The sequence below is a fragment of the Sciurus carolinensis genome, chromosome 2 (assembly GCF_902686445.1).
Source record: "Sciurus carolinensis chromosome 2, mSciCar1.2, whole genome shotgun sequence".
Lineage (NCBI taxonomy): Eukaryota > Metazoa > Chordata > Mammalia > Rodentia > Sciuridae > Sciurus > Sciurus carolinensis.
The window spans coordinates 14,034,270-14,055,910 of record NC_062214.1 but is presented as its reverse complement, the minus strand read 5'-3'; the positions used below and the strand labels follow the sequence as shown (position 1 = coordinate 14,055,910).

At 49.9% G+C, this 21,641-nt stretch overlaps 1 protein-coding gene across 1 annotated transcript; it reads left to right on the top strand.

The window, feature by feature from the left end:
- The first annotated feature begins 3,447 nt into the window (after nucleotides 1-3,447).
- Pigt (phosphatidylinositol glycan anchor biosynthesis class T) lies at nucleotides 3,448-12,717 on the top strand. The gene is made up of 12 exons (XM_047542214.1): nucleotides 3,448-3,681; nucleotides 3,858-4,035; nucleotides 5,851-5,978; nucleotides 6,287-6,387; nucleotides 6,552-6,638; nucleotides 7,171-7,258; nucleotides 7,364-7,461; nucleotides 7,557-7,722; nucleotides 8,739-8,939; nucleotides 10,847-11,012; nucleotides 11,127-11,210; nucleotides 12,025-12,717. Exons 1-12 carry the CDS (start codon nucleotides 3,495-3,497, stop codon nucleotides 12,275-12,277), a joined length of 1,737 nt encoding a protein of 578 aa, XP_047398170.1. The 5' UTR covers nucleotides 3,448-3,494; the 3' UTR covers nucleotides 12,278-12,717.
- Nucleotides 12,718-21,641: the final 8,924 nt, after the last annotated feature.

Here is a 21,641-nt window from a genome sequence, read left to right as displayed (position 1 = left end):
AAAAACAAAATAGTCATAATGACGGCAGCTGCCTTTTTAAAAAAAGTTATTTTGAAGTTGGTAATGTAGACTCTGGTTCCACCATTCCTGCAGTCTTAGGAAATTATCCCGTTTCTCTACTTGAGTTTCCTCATCTGTAAAATGGAGATAATACCTACCTGATAGGGTCGCTTAAGAAACTGTCATTAATCACATTACATTCCAGATCCTGCATGTGTATGGCATCTAATCCTAACAATGGGTCTGAAAGTATGTTTCTCCATTTTGCAGATTAGGAAGTGACACTGGGGTTGCTTATACTCATGGATTAAAGGTGTGGGGATTAGAATCCATATCTATCTGACATCTAAGCTCACAGCCTTCCTACTATTCCAGGAACACTAGATGCAGGCAGAATGAGGGCATGAGATAAAAGACATCTTTTTGACACTTCCTTCCTCATTGGTGGGATTATATCATGGCAGGCTTGTCAGATACCAAATTTGGCTCTTGCTAGAAAATACAGTGGTTCACCTAGAGACCATTTACAAAATCCTTCATGAATATGTTCCCCATAGGGCACATTCCAAATTCCTGTTTGGAATTTAACATTGGAACTTAACTCCTACAATTTAAAAATAAAACAGAAAACAGGGCTGGGGTTGTGACTCAGTGGTAGAACGCTTGCCTAGCATGTGCGAGGCACGGGGTTCAATCCTCAGCACCACACATAAATAAATAAAATAAAGGTCCATTGACAACTACAAAATATTAAAAAAAAAGAAAAGAAAAGAAAAGAAAACCAAAACAAGTATGGTGGGGCACCTGTTAATCCCGGTCACTTGGATCACAAGTTTGAGGCCAGACTCTGCTACTTATTGAGACCCTGTCCCAAAATATTTTTTAAAAAGGTTGGAAATATGGGTCAGTGGCAGAGAGCCCCTGCATTCAATCTTCAGTACCACCCACAGACACAAACACCAGAAAGGCCAGTTTAAAAAAAAGGGGGTGGATTGGGGCACAAAAGATTTTATCAGACTCTTTCACAACAGAAGCTGAATGAATGGTAATAAGCATGTGTACAGATGCTCAACATCCTTAGTTACCAGGAAAATGCAAATTAAAACCACAATTAGACAACACTACATGTATATCCAAACAGGTGAAATTAAAAACACCAAATGTTGATCAGGATGTGGAACAACCAGAACTCTCACATACTGTTGGTGGGAGAATAAGATGATACATTTTGGAGAAAGAGCTCTTTTTTTTTTTTTTTTCATTTTCTCCCCACTTCCTTCCTTCCTTCCTTTTTTTTTCCTTCCCACTGAGCCACATCCCCAGCTCTTTTTTATATTTTATTTAGAGACAGGATCTTGCTGAGTTGCTTAGGGCCTCCCTAAATTGCTAAGGCTGGCTTAGCAATTTCTGATCCTCCTCCCTCAGACTCCTGAGCCACTGAGATTACAGGTGTGGGCTACTGCACCTAGCAACCCTTTTCATTTTTTGTTTTGAGACAGGTCTTACACAGTGGGCCCAGGCTGGCCTTGAACTTGCAGTCTTCCTGCCCAGCATCCTAAGTAGCTGGAATTTCAGGCATGTGCCACCATGCCAAACCCAACAGTTCTATTAAATGAAACATACTTTTTTTTTTTTTTTTTTTTTTTTTTTTTGTACTGGGGTACTGGGGATTGAATCCAGGGATGCTTAACAACTGAGCTACATCCCCAGCCCTTTTTATTGTATTTCATTTAGAGACAGGGTCTCACTTAGGGTCTTGCTAAGTTGCTGAGGCTGACTTTGAATTCATGGTCCTTCTGCCTCAGCTTCCTGAGTTGCTGGGATTACAGGTGTGCCCAGCTCATACTCCTTTTTGACCCACATTTCCACCCCTAAATATTTGCCCAAGTGATACGATAAACATATGTCTACAAAGCAACTTGTATACACAATAGCTTGGTTCATAATATTCCCAAACCTCAAAGAACCCAGATATCTATCAACAGAACAGATAAACTATGATTTATTCAATGTAATACTGCACAGCAATTAAAAGTAAAATCTGCTGATACATGCAAGAACATGGATGAATCTCAAAAAAGTACCATAAAAAAGTTTTACCCCAAAAATATATATGATAATTTGATTTATATTTAGTCCTAGAAGAGATTATTGTGGGGGGAAAATCAGAACATTGTATACCTCTGGAAGGTGATATAGGGTAGGGATGGTGTGGGAATAAGCATTAGTCAACTTTCTGGGGCTTGGGGGAAAATTCTGTATTTGGATAGGTATTAGGAGTATATATTTGTTAGGTGTATATATTTGTCAAAACTCAACATATGGCACTTCAGACGTGTACATCTCACTGAATGTGAGCTTTTTTGTTTGTTTGTTTGGGTTCTGGGGATTGAACCCAGGGGTGCTTATTACATTCCAGATCCTGCATGTACACAATTTCTAATCCTAACAATGACTCTGAAAGTAGGCTCTCCTTTTTGAAGTTGAGGAAGTGTCTATATCCCCAGTTTTAATTTTTTTTCCCCAGTTTTAATTTTTGAGACAGGGTCTCTAGGGCCTGGCTTAATTGCTGAGGCTGGCCCCCAATTTGCCATCCTCCTGCCTCAGCCTCCCGTGTCACTGGGATTACAGGCATGATTCCCCCAAACCCACACACACACACACTTTCCAACCCTCTGCCCACTGCCTCTGCCCTGTAGGTGAGTGTTACATCAAAAGAAAAATGTAATGGCTGACGGGGGATATAGCTCAGTGGTAGAGTGCTTCCCAGCAAGGTGGAGGCTCTGTGTGTTTTGGGGTTGTGGGAGAAAGCTGGAGAAAGAAAAATGTGAATACTGAACTGTTGATGATATGCATTATGAACTATTTAGACAGCAATGTACTAATGTCTGCGGGTTACTTTAAAACGCATTGAAACCAGATGGATTAATGGATTCAGAAGGATATGTGATGAAGTACAAGTATGGTAATAGTGTAGTCTAGGTGAGGGCAAAACAGGTGCTCATTCTGTCAATTTTGCTGTAGCTTGAAATTTTTCATAGTAAAAGGGTCAGTTATTTGGGGAAAACTGTCCTTGTGAGGTGGGTAGGTTTAGATCAAGCAAATTTACACATCTGAAGCCGAGGGCAGCGCAAGCCCAGCTGCGTGACCTAGCAAAAATAACTGGACCTTTTTCAGTGTTTCCGTAACTATCGAACGGCAGTGGCCGCGCTCCGTGTTATTAAGCACTTTGTGGAGGGTGGAAACATCTCAAAGTGGATGGGCCCCCAAGCCAGCCCCTAGCCCCGCCACCTGCCCATTTCCTCTCCTGTCCTCTCTGTCCCCGAGACCCATCAGCCCAGAAGGAAATCACGTACTCCCGTTCGGGCTGCAGCTCTGGAACCGTATCCCAGCTTCCAGGACGGCACCGGAAGTCTCTTCTCATACGCTCTTCCTATTGGACAGCGGCCTTTCGCGGGGGCGGGCACCGCTGGGAGGCGGAAGCGGCCGCAGGCATGGCGGCGGCCGTGCTGCTCGGTTTGCTGGTGCTACTGCTCCTGGGGCCTGTAGATTGGGGCCATGCAGAGCCCCCACGCGACAGCCTGCGGGAGGAGCTCGTCATCACCCCGCTGCCTTCGGGGGATGTAGCTGCTACATTCCAGTTCCGCACACGATGGGATTCGGAGCTGCAGCGGGAAGGAGGTGAGAGGGTGAGATCTGACCGGAGAAATATTTCTGTGGCACCTGCTGTATTGGCAAGTGGGAGCTAATCCCTAGGTGGGGTCTGGACCCTGGGTGTGGGCCCTATGCATGGGCCACACAGGTAAGGGTCTCGATGAGGCGGGGGAAACACCACTCGTCCGCTTTCTCTTCCCCAGTGTCTCATTACCGGCTCTTCCCCAAAGCCCTGGGGCAGCTGATCTCCAAGTATTCTCTGCGGGAGCTGCATCTGTCATTCACGCAAGGCTTTTGGAGAACCCGCTACTGGGGGCCACCCTTCCTGCAGGCCCCATCAGGTGCAGAGCTCTGGGTCTGGTTCCAAGACACTGTCACTGAGTGAGTGCCTACCTTGGGTCCTATTTCACAGTATGGAAGGAATGTGGCAGAGAAAGATGTTTTCATTCTGCCTCTGCCCTTGGGGGCAACAGTTCCAGTAGACAGCGACTCATGGGGTTGGAGTTGGCTTTGGAAGTAACAAATGGTGTTACCTTTGAGTGGCCTGCTTTACTTTACTGAATAAACTTCCTTACCCCCAACACTTCCAGACTCAAGGTAGCTCATCCCTACAGAGGCATTTGGTGCTTTTTTGGATCCAGTGGCTGCTATAGCTGTTCTATTTAGAGTAGAGCCTTTTTATTGCAGGAGTTGCATACTATGCATGGGCCACACAGATAAGTAAATTAATAAAGGTATAAACACATTGTTAGAGCCAGCCACAATGGCATATGCCTGTCATCTGAAGGCTGAGGTGGGAGGATCGAAAGTTCAAAGTCAGCCTCAGCAACTTTGAGAGGTCCTGAGCAACTTAGAGATATCCTGTCTCAAAAAAAAAAAAAACAAGCAAAACGACCCAAACAAACAGTGGTTCAGCACCCCTGGGTTCAATCCCTGGTACCAAAAAAAGAAAAGAAATTGGTAGAAGCATATGAATGAAAATTATAGATCATTTTTCTCTTAATTCCACTGTAAGACATCAAATATGATAACAAATTTAGGGCAGTAATAGGGAATGGTAGGGACTGTAGCAGACCTGAGAGCTTGTGTGACAATCTGAAAAGGACAGCCATCTCTTACCTCCTATGGGTTGTTGCCATGTAGCAATAGAGGATTAATGTGGTCAGACTCTCATTTTTCAAGAGATATCAGAATTTACTGTGAAAATTGACAGATTTAAATATCAAAAAGTAATTTTAAATTTTTGGTAATGCTATGTGGGTCAGTGTTGGGCATACTGAATAAAGCATACTTATGGTGTGTTTGGGTAAAGCTTTCAGTCTTCAAGTTTGTGATCTTTATTTGAGGCTTAAGGATTGAGCAGTGGAAAAGTACTGAACAAAGGATTATCAAAAACTCCAGTATAGCACCAAAGCAATCTTAGATGAGGAGCAAGCAGTGGTAGCACCTCCCTCTCCCCACACACAGTTTGCCAAGGTTTTTGCTCTTGCCTGGACTCTGACTCCCTTGCCTTTATTTTCTGTCTTTTCTGTCTCTCCTCAGCCCGTAATTGCCTATAATATTGAGCTGATGTGTAGAATTCTAGTGCTTTTTAAATGTAATGCTTTTTATTATTAATATAGAGAATAAATCTCTTGATATTTCTATGAGAAAAAATACCCAATTTAATAGGAATGGTTATTTTCCCCTCGTTCATGGAGATTTTTGGATGTAAGACTTCTCACCCTGAGGGGAGAACCAGGACTTATGTTCATGCCCATAGTATTCACAGACCAGACTCTGTTGCTTTGCCTGGCTGAGCACACTCAGGGAAGATCAGTGAGCTGTGTGCACTCTGAAGTAAGGGAACACTCTCCTTGGTGTTGTGGGAAGTGCATGCATGACCCCGACTAGTCCTTGTCAAATTGTACACTGCCTAGTTGAGGGAGAAAGGCAGTCCCAGGCAGGAAGAACAACCCCGAGCAGAGACCCACGGGGATGCCGGCTCTCCAGAGGAGAGTGAGGAAGACCCCTGAGTAGGGCAAGACCAAGAAGTGGGCTGAGCAGGGACGGTGATGTTGCTCCAGCTCTAATAACTGGCCTATTTAATGGTTGAGATTCTAGCCTCCTCCTACCGTGGATTTGGCAGCTTGCAGGTTCTGTGTGAGGGAGCAGAGGCAACCCTGGGACAGTGATTGGGTTTGTGTCTTCATCCAGTGTGGATAAGTCTTGGAAAGAGCTCAGTAACGTCCTCTCAGGAATCTTCTGCGCCTCCCTCAACTTCATCGACTCCACCAACACGGTCACTCCCACAGCCTCCTTCAAACCCCTGGGGCTGGCCAATGGTGAGAGAGCCCCTGTAGTCCTTTCCTTCTTCCTAGTACCTCTGCCCAAACCTTCACCTCCTCTCCCCTCAGTGTCCTCCTTCCACAGCCTGGGTTAGATCCTAAATCTCACAGATGTGCAGGCCTCAGGAGACTGTGCTGTCTCTGTCTCTGCAATCTCTTCCCCACTAGGGGACAAGGGAGTCTCTTCTCCAAGTGGCACTGTTTGGGTGGTGGTACTGGAGAGTGGTGTAGACAGCAGGAGTGGTCATCCCATCTCTGAAGGAGGCCCCCGGCCTCCTCTACAAATAGACCTCTGTCTCCCTCAGATACTGACCACTACTTTCTGCGATATGCTGTGCTGCCGCGGGAGGTGGTCTGCACCGAGAACCTCACCCCATGGAAGAAGCTCTTGCCCTGTAGTTCCAAGGTAAGGCCGGAGAGATCTTAGTGTGGGTGGGAGCCCCAGAGAGGGGACAGAGTTGGCAGTGCCCCTTTGCAGTCTGGTAGCCAGGGGGCATTTATGAGAACCTGTGCCCCATGCCAGGTGCTCCTTCCAGGTCCCTGACCTTTGTCTCTTCCTGCCTTGTCTAGGCAGGCCTCTCTGTGCTGCTGAAGGCTGATCGCTTGTTCCACACCAGCTACCACTCCCAGGCAGTGCATATCCGCCCTGTCTGCAGAGTAAGTCAATGGGAAAGAGGGTGACCGCCATCTGGGGCTCTCAGAGAAGGTGTAGGTACAGATGTGGCCCATTGTCTGGCTCTGGCTGAATGAGTAGTAAGTGGCAGATGTGATGATGATTATGTGGGGCATTGGCCATGCACCAAGGAAACTGCGTGGTTGCCTGGCTTGTACTCAATAAATCTTCATCATGGAGCATGGCGGTTAGGAATAGTCACTGTGCCAGTGCAACTGCTAGCCCCGTGCCTTGCCAGCTGGCATGACCTTGAGTGAATCATTCCGTTTCCCTGAGCCTCATGTGAGAATGGTAGGAGAATGAGCTCTTGGGTTGCTGTGACAGTTCATCAAAATGGTGCACATAAAGCTGTCAGCGCAGGGTCTGGCTCAGGGTCAAGTGCTCAGTGAATGGGAGCAGATCGATAGATGTGAAGACACATGCACAGATGAGGGTTGTGTCCAATTCTGAGTCCTTGAGGCTGTGTGGTGGGATGAGAGCGGGGCCCTCACTGCTGCCATCTGGCCCCTGTGGTAGAATGCGCGCTGTACCAGCATCTCCTGGGAGCTGAGGCAGACCCTTTCGGTTGTATTTGACGCCTTCATCACAGGGCAGGGGAAAAAAGGTAAGCTGCCCTGGCAACTTGCCTCCACCTACCCATCTCAACCCTGCCGTATCTGTGCCGACCAGCCTTACCTGGGCCCTGCTTACCCCTGCTTTCTGCTCCTAGACTGGTCCCTCTTCCGGATGTTCTCCCGCACCCTCACAGAGCCCTGCCCCCTGGCTTCAGAGAGCCGAGTCTATGTGGACATCACCAGCTACAACCAGGTACCAAGGTCTCCGGCTACACACACACCCCTCTTCCCCAAAGCCAGCCTGCCCCTCTGCTTGCTTCTCAGCCCTTTGTGGCTTTGCGTTCCCAGGACAACGAGACATTGGAGGTGAACCCACCCCCCACCACCACATACCAGGACATCATCCTTGGCACCCAGAAGACCTATGCTGTCTATGACTTGCTTGACACAGCCCTGATCAATAACTCCCGCAACTTCAACCTTCAGCTCAAGTGGAAGAGACCCCCAGAGAATGGTGAGTGGGCATGTGAGCAGGCTCCCAGGGTCCCAAAAGGCTACAGGGATTCCTTCACCTAGGGAAACACTCACCATCCTGTCTTTGCTAGATCTTGGGACTGGAAGAGGGCAGAGAAGGGAGGACAAAAGGTAGAAGGTGGACATGATCAAAGCATGACATGAATATATTGCAAAGGCCACAGTGGAACCCATTAATTTGTACAATTAGTGAGTTTTTAATTATTTTTAAAAGTCATAGGCTTGCTGGGCATAGTGGCACATTCTCATAATCCCAGCAATTCAGGAGGCTGAGACAGGAGAATTGCAGGTTTGAGACCAGCTTCAGCAACTTAGTGAGAACCTATCTCAAAAATAAAAAGGACTGGGGTTGTAGCTCAGTGGTAAAGTGCCTGTGGGTTCAATCCCCAGTACCCAAAACAAAAACAAAAAACATAGAGTCACATTGAGACCCAGATCTTGAGGTCATGTGTTCCTTGTTCTGACTCCACCTCTTTCAAGTTCTGTGACTTTGGGCAGGTTCCTAACCCTGTATTCAGCTGCAAAACAGGGACAGTAGTACCGAGTGGATTGGATGTAGGAATTAATGTGAAATTTGGAGTTCGTTCACGTAGCTGCTTCATCAAGTATTTTTGAATTTGTGCCACGTGCCTGGACACAGTGATTTTAAAGGATGCTGCATTCAAGAAACAATGTATGTTTGACAAGGGCGGTCTCGTTCCTTCCGACTATGTACAGTATTACCCAGGGAATGGGCAGGATGTCCTGAGAACACCTGGTTAGGGTTGGAAGCGGGCACGATGTTGGGCGCATAAGCACTTTGTAGGTGACAGTAATCTCTTTGTCATCTCTTGGGGGCTGGGGAGAGAGGGATGATTCCAGAGCCCAGGTTATCTAGTTCTAATGGCAGAACTTTTCCCCATCTGCTCCCTGACTTAACACTGAGGGCGGCCTGGGAGTGGGGCTAGGGAGTAACCCTCATCTTAGGAGCTAGCACATGTTGTCTTCTCTCTGCAGAGGCCCCACCGGTGCCCTTCCTGCATGCCCAGCGGTACGTGAGCGGCTATGGGCTACAGAAGGGGGAGCTGAGCATGCTGCTCTATAATACCCACCCATACCGGGCCTTCCCTGTGCTGCTGCTGGACACCGTGCCCTGGTACCTACGGCTGTATGTGCACACCCTCACCATCACCTCCAAGGGCAAGGAGAACAAACCAAGTGAGGAGCTGAGTCCCAAACCAGACCCCCCAGCTTGTTCTCTCTCGAGGACCCCCTAACTCATTTCTCAGGGTAGTTGCTGAAATACCTCTGGAGGCCTCCACAGGCATGAAGAGTTAGGAATCATTTGAAAAATGGAGCAGAAGGCCTCACTGTGCCAGATTTAGAAGTCATTTATAAAGCAAATGTAATGAAAGCACATAATGCCAGTGATTTTTTTTTTTTTTTTTTTTAATATTTTTAGTTGTAGATGGACACAATACCTTTATTTTTATGTGGTGCTGAGGATGGAACCCAGTGCCTCCCCTGTGCTAGGCAAGTGCTCTACCACTGAGCCACAACCCCAGCCCACTGGGGATTCTTAATAGCACAGTCTGAGGGCAGCAGCTTCCTGATGGTTTTCACTGACTTTCTTTTCCTGGAGCCTTGAGCACATCCTTGTGTTCCATGATGATTCACAGCCTCATTAAGACAGTGAAAGATTTGGCAAGAGAAACAGGTCTTGCAAACTAAGAAGGTGGCAGTGCTGGGGGAGATGGCTTTGTCTCTTGGGAGGGGTAAAGAGGTGCAGTTTTAAACTTTTTATTTTCTAAGGAGATGTTGGTATGTGCTGGGTGCTTCTGTCAGCTGCCTGACACAGCTAATGCCCTTGTTTTTCCTTCATGTTGGGGGAGATTGAAGAAGAAAAGGGCATTTTAGGAAAAGGCTGTATCTCATCCCAGTGCAAAACTAAAAATCTTTAAATAGCTCTGTTGCTTCCTATATTTTCAAACCTCTTTTCACTTATTTTCAGCACCACTATTTGTACCATCTTCAAAATATCTATTTCAATCATCCTATCCAGATATTCTGTTTGGGGCTTTGCCTTTTACTTTGGAGAACTTTGAACACATACCACTAGTGCGATAACCTCCCCTCTGCCCATCACCCAGCTTCAGGGGTCTCCAGCTGCCTGTCATTTTTGTTCATTTTTCTCTCTCTCTCTCTTTTTTTTTTTTTTTTAATTAGTTGGTTTGGTCATTTTTTTGCTGGAGTGTGTTAAACAAATCTTAGCTGTTGTATTGACTCATCTTTAAATATTTCAGTATATATTTCTAATAGAAAAAGGACTTTTAAAAACCCTAACTGTATCATTATCACTCCTGTTTTCCCCTGTGGTCTTAAAAATAGCCTTCTGTAATTGTTCATTTGAATTGGGATCTAAACAAGTTTCTTGGATTGCATTTGCTTGCTGTGTCTCCTATGTCTCACTCTTTTTTAACTAATAAACTATTTTTTAGAATAATTTTCAGTTTATAGAAAAATTGAGCAGAAAGTACAGAATTCCCCTGGACTCCTCTCCTTCCCAATTTTCTTAATTATTCACATCTTGCATTTGGTGTGACACACTTGTCTCTCAATCTATAGCCGTTTGCATGTGTTTTTTTTTTTTTTTTCCTAGTGCTGTGTGTTTGTTGGAGGAACAAGGTCATTTGTGGCACAGAATGTTCTACATTCTGGATTTGTCCTTGTGCTGGTGTTTAACATATCCCTTCATCCCCTACATTTCTTGTGCATTGGTGATTCGATTTAGAAACTAGATTTTTGTCCCATATTTGTAGCAAGAATTCCCAGGTGGTTCTGTGAATGCCCTTGCATCAGACATTAGCTTCCTGGTGCCCCAGCTGCGGTGATGTGAAGAGTGAGTCGCAGTCTGCAGCACTCCCGACCACATCCCAGGACTGCCGCCTGGGAGTACGCTCTTCCTTTGGAGACCCTGCTTCCTTCCGTACCTGCCTGGCTTCTGTGGTCCAAAGCCCACCTCTTAGGCATCCAGATTGTGACCCTAAGGCGCTTGGTGGGAACAGGTGTGGGTAGTCAGTCTGACCCCAGGAGCAAGGCATGGGTGAACCTTTGTCCACCTCCAGGTTACATCCACTATGAGCCTGCCCAGGACCGGCGGCAGCCCCACCTCCTGGAGATGCTGATCCAGCTCCCGGCAAACTCGGTCACCAAAGTGTCCATCCAGTTTGAGCGGGCGCTGCTCAAGTGGACGGAGTACACCCCGGATCCCAACCATGGCTTCTATGTCAGGTGAGATCCACCCCGACAGGCTGTCCCCCACCTTCCTGACCCGCCCCATGCCACTTACACCCCTTGGTAGGGGAATCAGTAGGGAACACGAGCTGTCTGTCTGCTTCTCTGCAGCCCATCTGTCCTCAGCGCCCTTGTGCCCAGTGTGGTGGCAGCCAAGCCAGTGGACTGGGAAGGGAGCCCCCTCTTCAACACCCTGTAAGTGACCAGGCCCTTCTGATGCTCTGTCCTCAGCTGCTTGCTGGGCATTACACAGATGATTGGTCTCCTGATGATGTTACCTCTTCAAAAGTAATATGTAGGTTTAACCCAGTGCTAGGAGGAATTCCAGCAGTCCGTGGTATTTGTAGACCTTTTACAGTGATTCTGAGGTGCTTCTAGAAGAATAAGTAGGTGAGAGAGGCAGTACTTAAGCCTCCATCACTCACTGACTCTGAGGTGGATATCTAATGAGCACTTACCAGATGCCAGCTGTTCCAGAGCGCATCAGGAATACAACAGCAAACAAACTGGCCTTGTCCCTGTCCTTCCTGTGCCACAGTCCGGAGGGGAGACTGTTCTGAAAGGGAACAGATGGAAGGCGTCTGGAGAGCAGCCCACTGGTTATTTAGGACTTCTCTGAGGAGCACCATTTAGGCTGAGGTTGGGCTCAGAGAGGTGGCCATGGGCCAGCAGGCCCTTTCCTCCTGTGCAGCACCCACCCTTTGGCTCTCCTTTGATCAGGCTTAGGTGTTGGCTGTCCTGTAAGGTGCCTTCTGTTGAAAAATTTTTCTGTTGCTCAGCAATTTAGCAAGATCCTGTCTCAAAATAAAAAATTAAAAATAAAAAAAGGGCCGGGGATGTGCTCAGTGGTTAAGCACCACTGGGTTCAATCCCTGGTACAAGAAAAAAAAAAAAAAAAAAGGACTTCCAGGCTAGGAGGATTTTGGAGCACTGGTCATTGAGGCTGCAGAATGTCACTGGGGAGAAGCACCCAGTCCTGCCTCACCACCTTACTCTGGCCCTGCCCCAGGTTCCCTGTCTCCGACGGCTCCAGCTACTTCATACGACTCTATACTGAGCCGCTGCTGGTGAACCTGCCCACGCCGGACTTCAGCATGCCCTACAACGTGATCTGCCTCACGTGCACCGTGGTGGCTGTGTGCTACGGCTCCTTCTACAACCTCCTCACCCGAACCTTCCACATCGAGGAGCCCCGCACCGGCGGCCTGGCTAAGCGCCTGGCCAACCTCATCCGCCGGGCCCGCGGGGTGCCCCCACTGTGAGATGTGCCCTCGGCAACTGCAGCTGCTGTTTTTCTTTGGGGAGGGGTGGTAGTGACTCCAGGGCTCTTCCTACCACTTGCTCTCCTCAGAGTTGGCTTTTGAACCAAACTGCTCCAGACTGGGCCAGGGACTAGAGCTGTGCTGTCCAGTATAATAGCCATGAGCCAAATGTGGCATTGAAATTTAAATTAAATTAAAAATTTGTTTACTCAGTTTGTGGTAGCCGCACATCAGGTGCTCAGTAGCCGAAAGGGTTAGTGCCACTGCATTGGACGGTACAGAGCAGCATTTCCATCATTGCCGAAAGTTTGGTCAGGGAGCCAGGTGCGGTGGCACACGCCTATGATCCCAGTGACTTGGGAGACAGAGGCAGGAGGATTACAAGTTTGGGGCCAGCTGTGCAATTTAGCAAGACCCTGATTCAAAATACAAAATAAAAAGGGCCGGGGATGTGGCTCAGTGGTAGCACACTCGTGGGTTCAGTCCCCAGTGCCACACACACACACACACACACACACACACACACACAGTTCTCTGGCCTGGGTATTAGTGTGTGCTGAAGAGTTCGTATCACTGTGGGGGTGGGATTTACTGGTTGTGGAATAAAGATGGCTACTTCTCTAGTTCTTTGCCTCCTCTGATTTTAAGGAAGGCCTGGGATGAGTTAGGGACTAGGGCTTGTATACTGGGTGACTGAACAGGACCTCCGAACTGCCACCCCACCCTCCCCAGAATGCCTTCTCTTCTGCTTCCCCTTCATCCCCTGTCCCTTTAAGGTAATTCCCAGAACTCTCCAAGTTTGGTTGTTAGTGTTTCTACAAACATAATCCCTGACCATGAAAATGAATCATTCTGTCTTGGGGTGAGAAGTGTTTTGAGAACCAGTCCCTGTCATCAAGGGCAGAGGGTAGAGGCAGGAGTGGCTCTCGACTGGTGTTCCTCAGAATCACTGGGGGCACTTGCAAAAGTAATGTGGCCCAGGCTTTGAATATGTAGCAGGCTCCTCAGGAGCTTGTGCTGTGGGTGGTCCTGAGAACACCCACAGGGTCGGAAGCCAGGCCTGCCCTCTTGAGCAGCCTGAATCCCTGTAAAACAGGTCCTTGGGCAGAGGCCTCTCCTGGCTCTGCCTCCCTTTTCTCTGACATGTGGGCATCATCTGTGTCAGCTCGGGGTTCCCCTCCCCCCACCACACTGAGGCCTCCCTTGGTGGCAGTGTGGCCTAGCATGCTCTGTTCCCCCAGCCACATGCCCTTGACTGCCTGGTTTGCTTTTACAAAGCCACGTGGTGTACTGCTTCCCTCAACTCCAGGCTGCCCTCAGAGCCCCTCTGCACCCTCGGCTCCTCTCTAGACCTTCACATACTCCTAATCGCCTGGCTCCTGCCACTCTACTTCCCTCAGATTGCTTCCTGGAAGTTCAGGGATGTCCTTCCTCAGAGCCTGACCACCTCAGGACCTGTAGGAGCTCCATCAGCAACGGCCAGTGCCTGAGTGGGCGTGTGCTTTTCTGGCTTACGGAAGCAAGGAACTCTCCAGAAGCCCCACAAGGCAGTGCCACAGCTGGGGTAGTGTCGGGGCCCCTACAGCAACAGCCATGGGCTTCTTGGGTTGCCTTGGAGGGTTTTCCACAAGCCCTCTCAGAAGGGAGGCGATGCTGCTCGTGCACATGTGTAGGAAGGAAATGGTGGGCTCTTCCAGAACACCGGCAATAATGCCTTGGTGGAGATGCTTTCACCTGAGTTTACACCCAAGGTAGTAAATAAGCGGGCTGCAAATGAGGTGAGACTGCAGGGTGGGTCTCCAGACCTCAGTGGTCCTGGCAGCCGGCATGGTGTGGGTGTCTGCCAAGACAGAAGAGCAGAGTTGGGGCCTGCTTTTGTCCTCCATGGCTCTCTGTTATCCCACCCCCACCCCCACCCAAATCAGTACCCAGCTACCATGTCTGATGTAATCTACATGCCAGCAGCACACACATCTCTCTTTTTTTTTTGAACTGAGGAATGAACGCAGGGGTGCTCTAACACTGAACCACATCCCCAGTCTTCTTTTATTTTTTGTTTTGAGACAGGGTCTCACTAAGTTGCTGCTCAGGCCGGCCTCAAACTTGTGATCCTCCTGCCTCAGCCTCCCAGGTTGCTGGGATTTCAGGCAAGGGCCACTGTGCCCCACCCCCACATATCTCTTGTTCAGACCTGTTCCCTGAGTGTTGGATCCATGTACCTGACTGCCTGCGTGTCATCCCCATTTGGATTTCTAAGGGATCTCAATATCTCCTAAACTGCACTTCTGATATTCTCTACCACCACCCCCGCCACCTCCTCCCTGAATGGCAACTCCTGTTGCCCTCTGCCCAGGGTTAAGACCTTTGAGTCATCCTTGATCCCTCTCGACCACTGCCTAGTCCCTACCTTCAAAACACAGCCGGGATCTGCCCGCTTCTCCCCACCTCTGCTCTCAAGTCTTCAAGGTCTTCTCTGGACGCTGCTGCTTCCGATCAGTACCTCAGTGTTATCTGCAGCTCTTGCCACCATCAGACCCACAACAGATGCTGTATGTCGTTCTTAATTATTCATGGTTCCTCCTCACTCAAGTACACACTCCACAGGGCCAAGATTTTTGTCTTTGTGGCTACAATGTCCGGAAGGGCACCTGGCATGCAGTTTGCTGGCGAAGGGGTGTGAATGTCTGGTCGAGTATCACACAGGATCTTCGCTGCGAGCAAGCTGGCTGCCCGCTGTCGAGGTTCTGAGCCTTGAAGTTCCTGCTGGGCCAGTACTGAGACCACCTCCAAGCCCCACGCTCGCTTGCGCGGGCGGGCACCTTCTTTGTGCTCCTTTAGGTCTCCCCAAGTGTAAGTCTGGCCATGGCCGCCTCCGAGAGGTTGGCTGTGGCCTCTGGGAAACCGGCCGGAGGTGCTGAGGGCCAAGTCAGTCAACCCCTTGGGGCACTGTGAGGTGGAGCTGGCGCAGCTCCTGGTAGGGTAGCAGTGGAGGAAGAAAGGAAATTTTATCCCCCGAGGACTTCCAGGGAAAAGAACGGGTGTAGAAATGGAGTTGCTGGCAGTACTAGGGTCTCCGTCCACAGCCTGGACAGTGTGCCTTAACCAACTGCTGTTCCATGTGCTGGACAGACTCGCAGGCACTCGCTGCACGTCCACTGGGACACCACAGTGGGTGCCCCATGGATTAAAGGGAGAGAGGGAGGACCCACACCCAGAGACCCCCTTGAAGATTCAAGAGCACAAAGCACGTTGCTAACAGACGGGAAGTCTGTGCTCCATGGCTGTGTGTCCTCAGGGTCGGGGACAGCTGGCAGGCCACAGTGCTCAGCAACGGTGATGCCTGTCATTGTCGAGCACTTAGTATGTTCAAAATAAAAACAAAAAGGCTGGGGGTGAAGCTCAGCAGTAGAGAACCCCTGGGTTCCATTCCCAGTACTATAAAAAAGAAAGAAAGAACATTCATGAAAGGAGATTCCCCTGGGGTAAATCGGGGGAAAGATGGGCCAAGCAGGGAAGCTGGGAAATAGGGCCTGATGAATGAGGCGGCTCTGCCCTTCCTCTCTCTTCCCAGCACCCTTTGCTCAGGGCAGGGACTCTGTCCTTCCACCCCGACCTCAGTGCCTTGCTGTCCCTGCCCATGGCAGGAGGCAAAGGCTGGCATCGGGACCCTCCCAGAGGGGCCCTGCTGCTCCCTGGGGCCTCTAGTCAGAGCACCTGGGAGGGTCCTAACGCCACCAGAGGGCAGCTGTGGCCAAGCCACAGGGATGTAGCTCAGTGGTAAAGTGCTCCTGGGTTCAATCCCTGGTAATAAGAATAATGATAATGGGCTGGGAATGTGGTCGTAGAGTGCCCTGGGTACAGTCCCCATGCCACAAAAATAAATAAATGTAGATGAATATAACACACACATGGAGAGAAAACCCCCTACACGATTTATTTAGTCGGATATAGTCAGACTTTTGAGTCACGTGTTCTGCTTTTTCCTTTGTAATGGCACTTCTACGTCTTGGCTTAAGCATCTGATCCTTTTCACTTATGTGCTTCAGTCGTTATTTAAAGACCGTTTATCAATAGCCAGGTGCATTGGTGTGCACCTGTGATCCCAGCGACTGAGGCAGGGGCATCCCAAGTTCAAGGTCAACCTGAGCAACTTAGTGAGACTCTGTCTCAAAATAAAAAATTGGGCTGGGGAGATAGCTCAGTCGGTAGAGTGCTTGCCTCGCAAGCATAAGGCCCTGGGTTCAATCCCCAGCACCGCAAAAAAAAAAAAAAAAAAAAAAAAAAAAAAAAATTAAAAGGAAAAGTAGGGCCTGGGGTTGTGGCTCAGTGGTAGACTGCTTGCCTAGAACCTGTGAGGCACTGGGTTCAATTCTCAGCACCACATAAAAATAAATAAATAAAGGTGCTGTATCCATCTACAACTTAAAAAAAAAAAACGGAGAAGTAGCTCAGTGGTAAAACATCCCTGGGTTCATTCCCTAGTATTCACACACACACACACACACACACACACACACACACACACACTGTGTTTCACTGAGCCAAGAAACTTGCGAAGTCAGATTGGCTGCACCCTGGTTCCCTCGAGATTGAGGAATGGACAAAAGACTGGGGTGGGGCTTGTAACAAGAACCGAGACTCTTCACATTTGCCTGCAGACGTCCCTGTGTGGCTAACAGCAGGATTAAAGACTTGGCATCTCTGCCTCCATTTTGTGTTCACCTTCTTTGCTCTGAGTCACCTTGGATTCCAGGAACAAGGTCTGATCCTATAAACATCTTATGCTGAGTGGAAATCACTCCCCCAGGCAGGAACAACTTTCTTATCTGGGATGAAACCCACCTGACCAATCCTGAGATAATGATGGAGCAAATCAAGCTGATCAAGATCATCTGTTTGGGCAGCTGTAAGAGCTGCCACCTTGTGAACCCCCGCTACCCTCGCCCTCATTCCCCTTTCTACGAACCCTTCGGAGGCAGGACTAAGGACATGGGATCCCTTGTCTTCCGGGTGTGGCTGCAGTGACTAAAGTTCCTTTCCTGCTTTTCACCATTTCCTCTTCGGTTTGGTTTTGGGTGGGTGGCCAGACCTGGTTTCTTGGAGCCCCAGAGGCAGCCCCTGGGCCTAGAACTCCTGTAACAGCCTTACAAGATCTGGATTGGCCTCTGGCAAAAGGAGGAGATACCAGGACATCTGAAGGATGCGGGATGGGAAGGGCACTTCAAAGGACACCAGTGACTGGCTGGGAATGTGGCCCAGCACCAAAAAACGGGGGGGGGGGGGGGGGGGGGAGAGACACCAGTGACATTGCCAAGGACAGCCGTGTCATGGATATGACAGTCTGGAGTCCCTGGCTGTGGCTTCTAGTATTGCTTTTCCTTTGCAGCACAGGGACATGTGGACTGGGTTTGGGGGCAGATGAGCACAGTCCACAGAGAGCTGTCAAAAAATCATGTAACAATGACACATTGTTCAGCCTTAAAAAGGAAGGAAACTGACACACAGATGAAACTTGAGGACACAGCGTTCACACTGGGTGGGGAAGGGGTTCCACCCTGGCTTACAGGATTCCCTGAACTACCGCTCCTCTCTGCACACCCCTCTAGAACCTGTTTCCTGCTGGGCAGGAAGAGGCTCCAGGGCTCCCCAGCTGGCAGGGAGCACAGGCCAGGCTCCGGGGACAGACAGGCAAACTCCAAGGTGGCAGTTCAGCCTGGCTTCCACAACGACCCCCTGGTGGTAGGGGAACTGTGTCATTGTCTTCCTCTCTATTCTGGGGGCACAGGACACAAGAGGGTCAGGGTGAGGGCTGGGCAGGTCTGATTGCCCACTTCTGGCCCCTGAGAGCTATGGAAGCCGTGAGCAGTTTTGTAGGACAGACCCTAGGTCATTGCAGGAAGCTGCAGGTACTGCAGCTTTAAGGGCTTCATGGGCCCATCCAAGAAGGTGAGAGGATGGCTTCAGAACAGGACCTCAGCGTAGGAACGGGGGCAGGGCCAGGACTGTGCAGGCACTGTCTTCAGGTGCTCTTGACCTTGGTCTAATGGAGGGAAAGTCGGCTCCCTTTGTGGGTGGCCTGTTGGTGGCCTGGAGCCAGAATCATCAGCTGAATTGCTCACCTTCTAACGGCTGCATCCTGCAGGCCTCCTTGTCTCTGCCACCTCCTGGTGATCACTGCCTTGCCGACTTCCATCATCTCCGCAACACGAGCATCCTCGGTGACCCTCTCACGGCCACCTTAGCCCAGGCCACCACCATCACGTATTTTATTTACTTGTTATTTATTTTTGTGGTGCTGGGGATGGAGCCCAGGACCTTGCACATGCTAGACAAGTGCTCTACCACTGAGCTGCAGGCCCAGCCCCATCACCACAGATTTCAAAGGCCTGACTGGAATTACTCCTCCTACTTTCTTTCTTTTCGGTACTGGGGACTGAACCCAGGGGCATTCGTACCACTGAGCTACATCCCCCGTCTATTTTACTTTATTTTGAAACAGGGTTTCACCAGGTTTCTGAGGCTGGTCTCAAACTTGTGATCCTCCTGCCTCAGCCTCCTGAGTGGCTGCGATTACAGGCGTGTGCCACTGTGCCAGACTCCCCTACTTTATTCTTCACCCCCACACTGCCACCACCCCAGCCTTGCTCCCTTGTCACCACTGTTCCAGGCCACATGTCCCTCATTCCCATCACTGTGACCACTCCCATAACAACACCATGACCTGTGTCCCTGTCACCAGCCTCACTAACACTCTCTCTGTACCGTCTGTCCACCTGTCACCACTGTTAATCTTCCTAGTCCCACAGGAGGACTCACCGTGGGGTCGCAGGCCCTGGGGCACTCTCTCTCTGCTCTGGGACTTGGTGGTTGTCCTGAGGGTCACTGAGGTGACATTGGCAGAAGCCCTGGTGGACCTGGGCTTTGCAGAAGTCTCCACGTGGGCCACGGGAGAGAGCAGGGCCAGGGGGGGATCTGGGTAGCTTCTGCCTGCTTGCGATTGGCTGCAAGGGTAAGGAGGGACAGAGTTCAGTTATGTGTCCTTTTAAGGAACTGATGTACCTCTTCCTCACCAAGCACTGGCCGAGATGTTTGGCACACTTTGTATTATCTAAACACTCCTCTGGGGCAGGCCTTGCTGCCCTCACTTCATGAAGGAGGACACCGAGGCTCAGAGAGGTAATTTTCCCCAAATCATAAAACCTGTAGGTTGGGGACTGGGGTTTAAATCCAGATCCAATTCCACCCCTCACCCCCGCCCCCCCAGGCAACCCCAAAGTCTTTTCCAAGCCCGCCAGGCCCACTGGGCACAGGGCAGGGCAGAGGGCAAGCAGGGAGCAAGCCGGCTGCCGGCTCACGGTGTCACAGGGCCGGAGTTCTGGGCCAGGGCTGGGAGGCTGGGACTCCATCTGCAGCCGAGAAGATGCTCTGCTCCCTGGGCTGGGGGAAGTATCTCGATTGTATTTTCTTGGATGAAGAAATGACGATTTTCGTTTCTTGGATGAAGCACCTGGGCCAGTATGAGCTCCGAGGAACTGGACTTCTGGTCTGGAGGGACGGCCTGCCTTGGAGGGTCGCGGGGCTGCTGACTGAGTCCCCTAGGCCAGCACTTTGGCCTCCTCTGGAATACTTGTCTTCAGCCTCGTCCATGGCAGACTTGAGTCCAGGAGGCCTTGGACCGGTCAGTGCCCCTCCAGCCTCGGGTTCCCCACACGTACAGCGAGTGGGCTGGACGAGATGGAGCCTGACAGACAGCAGCTCGGCGGCGCTCCATTCCACTGTCGCCGGTTCCCACCCAGAGCCTCCTGCCCGCTGTCTCGGCATCCCAGGAGAGACGACAGCGCTTTGTCTGTTGATTTATCTATTTTATTTTGAAATAACGAGTCTGTTGTTTCATGTGAATACTCAGACCCATTTTAAGAGAAGCAGCTTCCCCAGCGGTGGAAACCGGAAGCAGGACCACTGACTCCTCCTTGCCCTGCTCAGTGCGGGCAGCTCTGCCCTGCTCAGTGCTTTATTCTAATTGGTGTCAACCTACGCTCCATCCCCTTCCTGCGGGGAGGTCTGTTGTTATTCTCAGCCTGAGCCCCAGATTGCAGTCTGGAACTCGCGTCTCCAGTCTCCACGCTTGTCGGTGGCCGGCACTGAGTGACGGAGGGAGGAAGGGAGTGCAGGGAGGAGCCTGTCTACTCCACCGCAGCCTGGGCTCTGCTTTCTCCCCTCTTCTAGAGATCTTAAGGGCATGTTTTATCCCTTCTCTGTTAGATTATTAAAAATCTAAAGTGCTCCTCTGCATATCACAGGGACTCCAAAATTGAAAGGGTCTGCCTCAAAGAGATTTTGGTTGGTTCTGGCTTTTGCTTAATGGGATAAATCCCAATAAGATTCATAGGAAACTCATAAAACTTTTAGAGGCATTGTACTCACGGAAATACTGTCATCTTGAACTACGAGGAACAGTCTGTAGAAAATGAAGACAGGCCTTTGGATACCCCTCCCCATCCCCAATCAACAATGGGCAAAGGCAGAACAAGAAGGCTACCCAGTTGCAAGCAGGAAACATTTCTTACAGAAAAGGAATCGGAAGGTGGAGCCAAGAGCCCAAGCAGCAGGATGGAACCCTTGGCAATAGGCGCACAATTTGGCTTCAGAATCACCACAGCTAGGTGGGCTGGACTGGGCACGGTGGCACGTGCCTGTAATCCCAGTGACTCAGGAGGCTGAGGCAGGAGGATTGCAAGTTCAAGACCAACCTCAGCAATGTAGCAAGATCCTGTCTCAAAATAAAAATTGGGGATATAGCTCAGTGGGTTCAATCCCTAGGGGGAAAAAGTTTGCCATGGCCCAGTGATTGCTCTGAGCTTCTTGTTTCCTTTTTGAACAGGAGCCTCATAATGGACTCCTGTGCCGATCCCAACACTGAAACCCGGACGCATGTGAGGCAGAGGAAGGCGGCATGTGTCTTTAGGTCAAAGGTCTTCAGATGGACGGGGACTCTACTCATGGAGCAGAACCCAAAGAGCCTGTCTGCATCTGGACTCAACGTGGATGAGAAAACCCTGGACTTGGAGCCTGAGTCTGACGCCTGAGTCGATCGGGGCAGTGGGAATGGCGGGGAGAACTCTTGGAAGGAGCGACTATTTACTATGTAAGAAAACTTTAATGTGTTGCGACTTAAGAATATGTCCGCACGGGCTGGGGATGTGGCTCAGGGGTAGGATTCTTGCTCAGACGTGCAAGGCGCTGGGTTCCATTCCCAGCACCCCCTCACACACACACACACAACGGAATAAAGGTCTGCAAATTAAAAGAAACAATTACAGACTCTTGGACATTCGTCACACTGAGAATGGGGTCGTTCCTCTTG

Bases quoted from the DNA above. Each gene is read 5' to 3' on its own strand.
- Pigt (XM_047542214.1), top strand. From the start codon at position 3,495: ATGGCGGCGGCCGTGCTGCTCGGTTTGCTGGTGCTACTGCTCCTGGGG. The intron at 6,388-6,551 runs GTAAGGCCGGAG...TGCCTTGTCTAG, and splicing joins TCTTGCCCTGTAGTTCCAAG to GCAGGCCTCTCTGTGCTGCT. The intron at 11,013-11,126 runs GTGAGATCCACC...GCTTCTCTGCAG, and splicing joins AACCATGGCTTCTATGTCAG to CCCATCTGTCCTCAGCGCCC.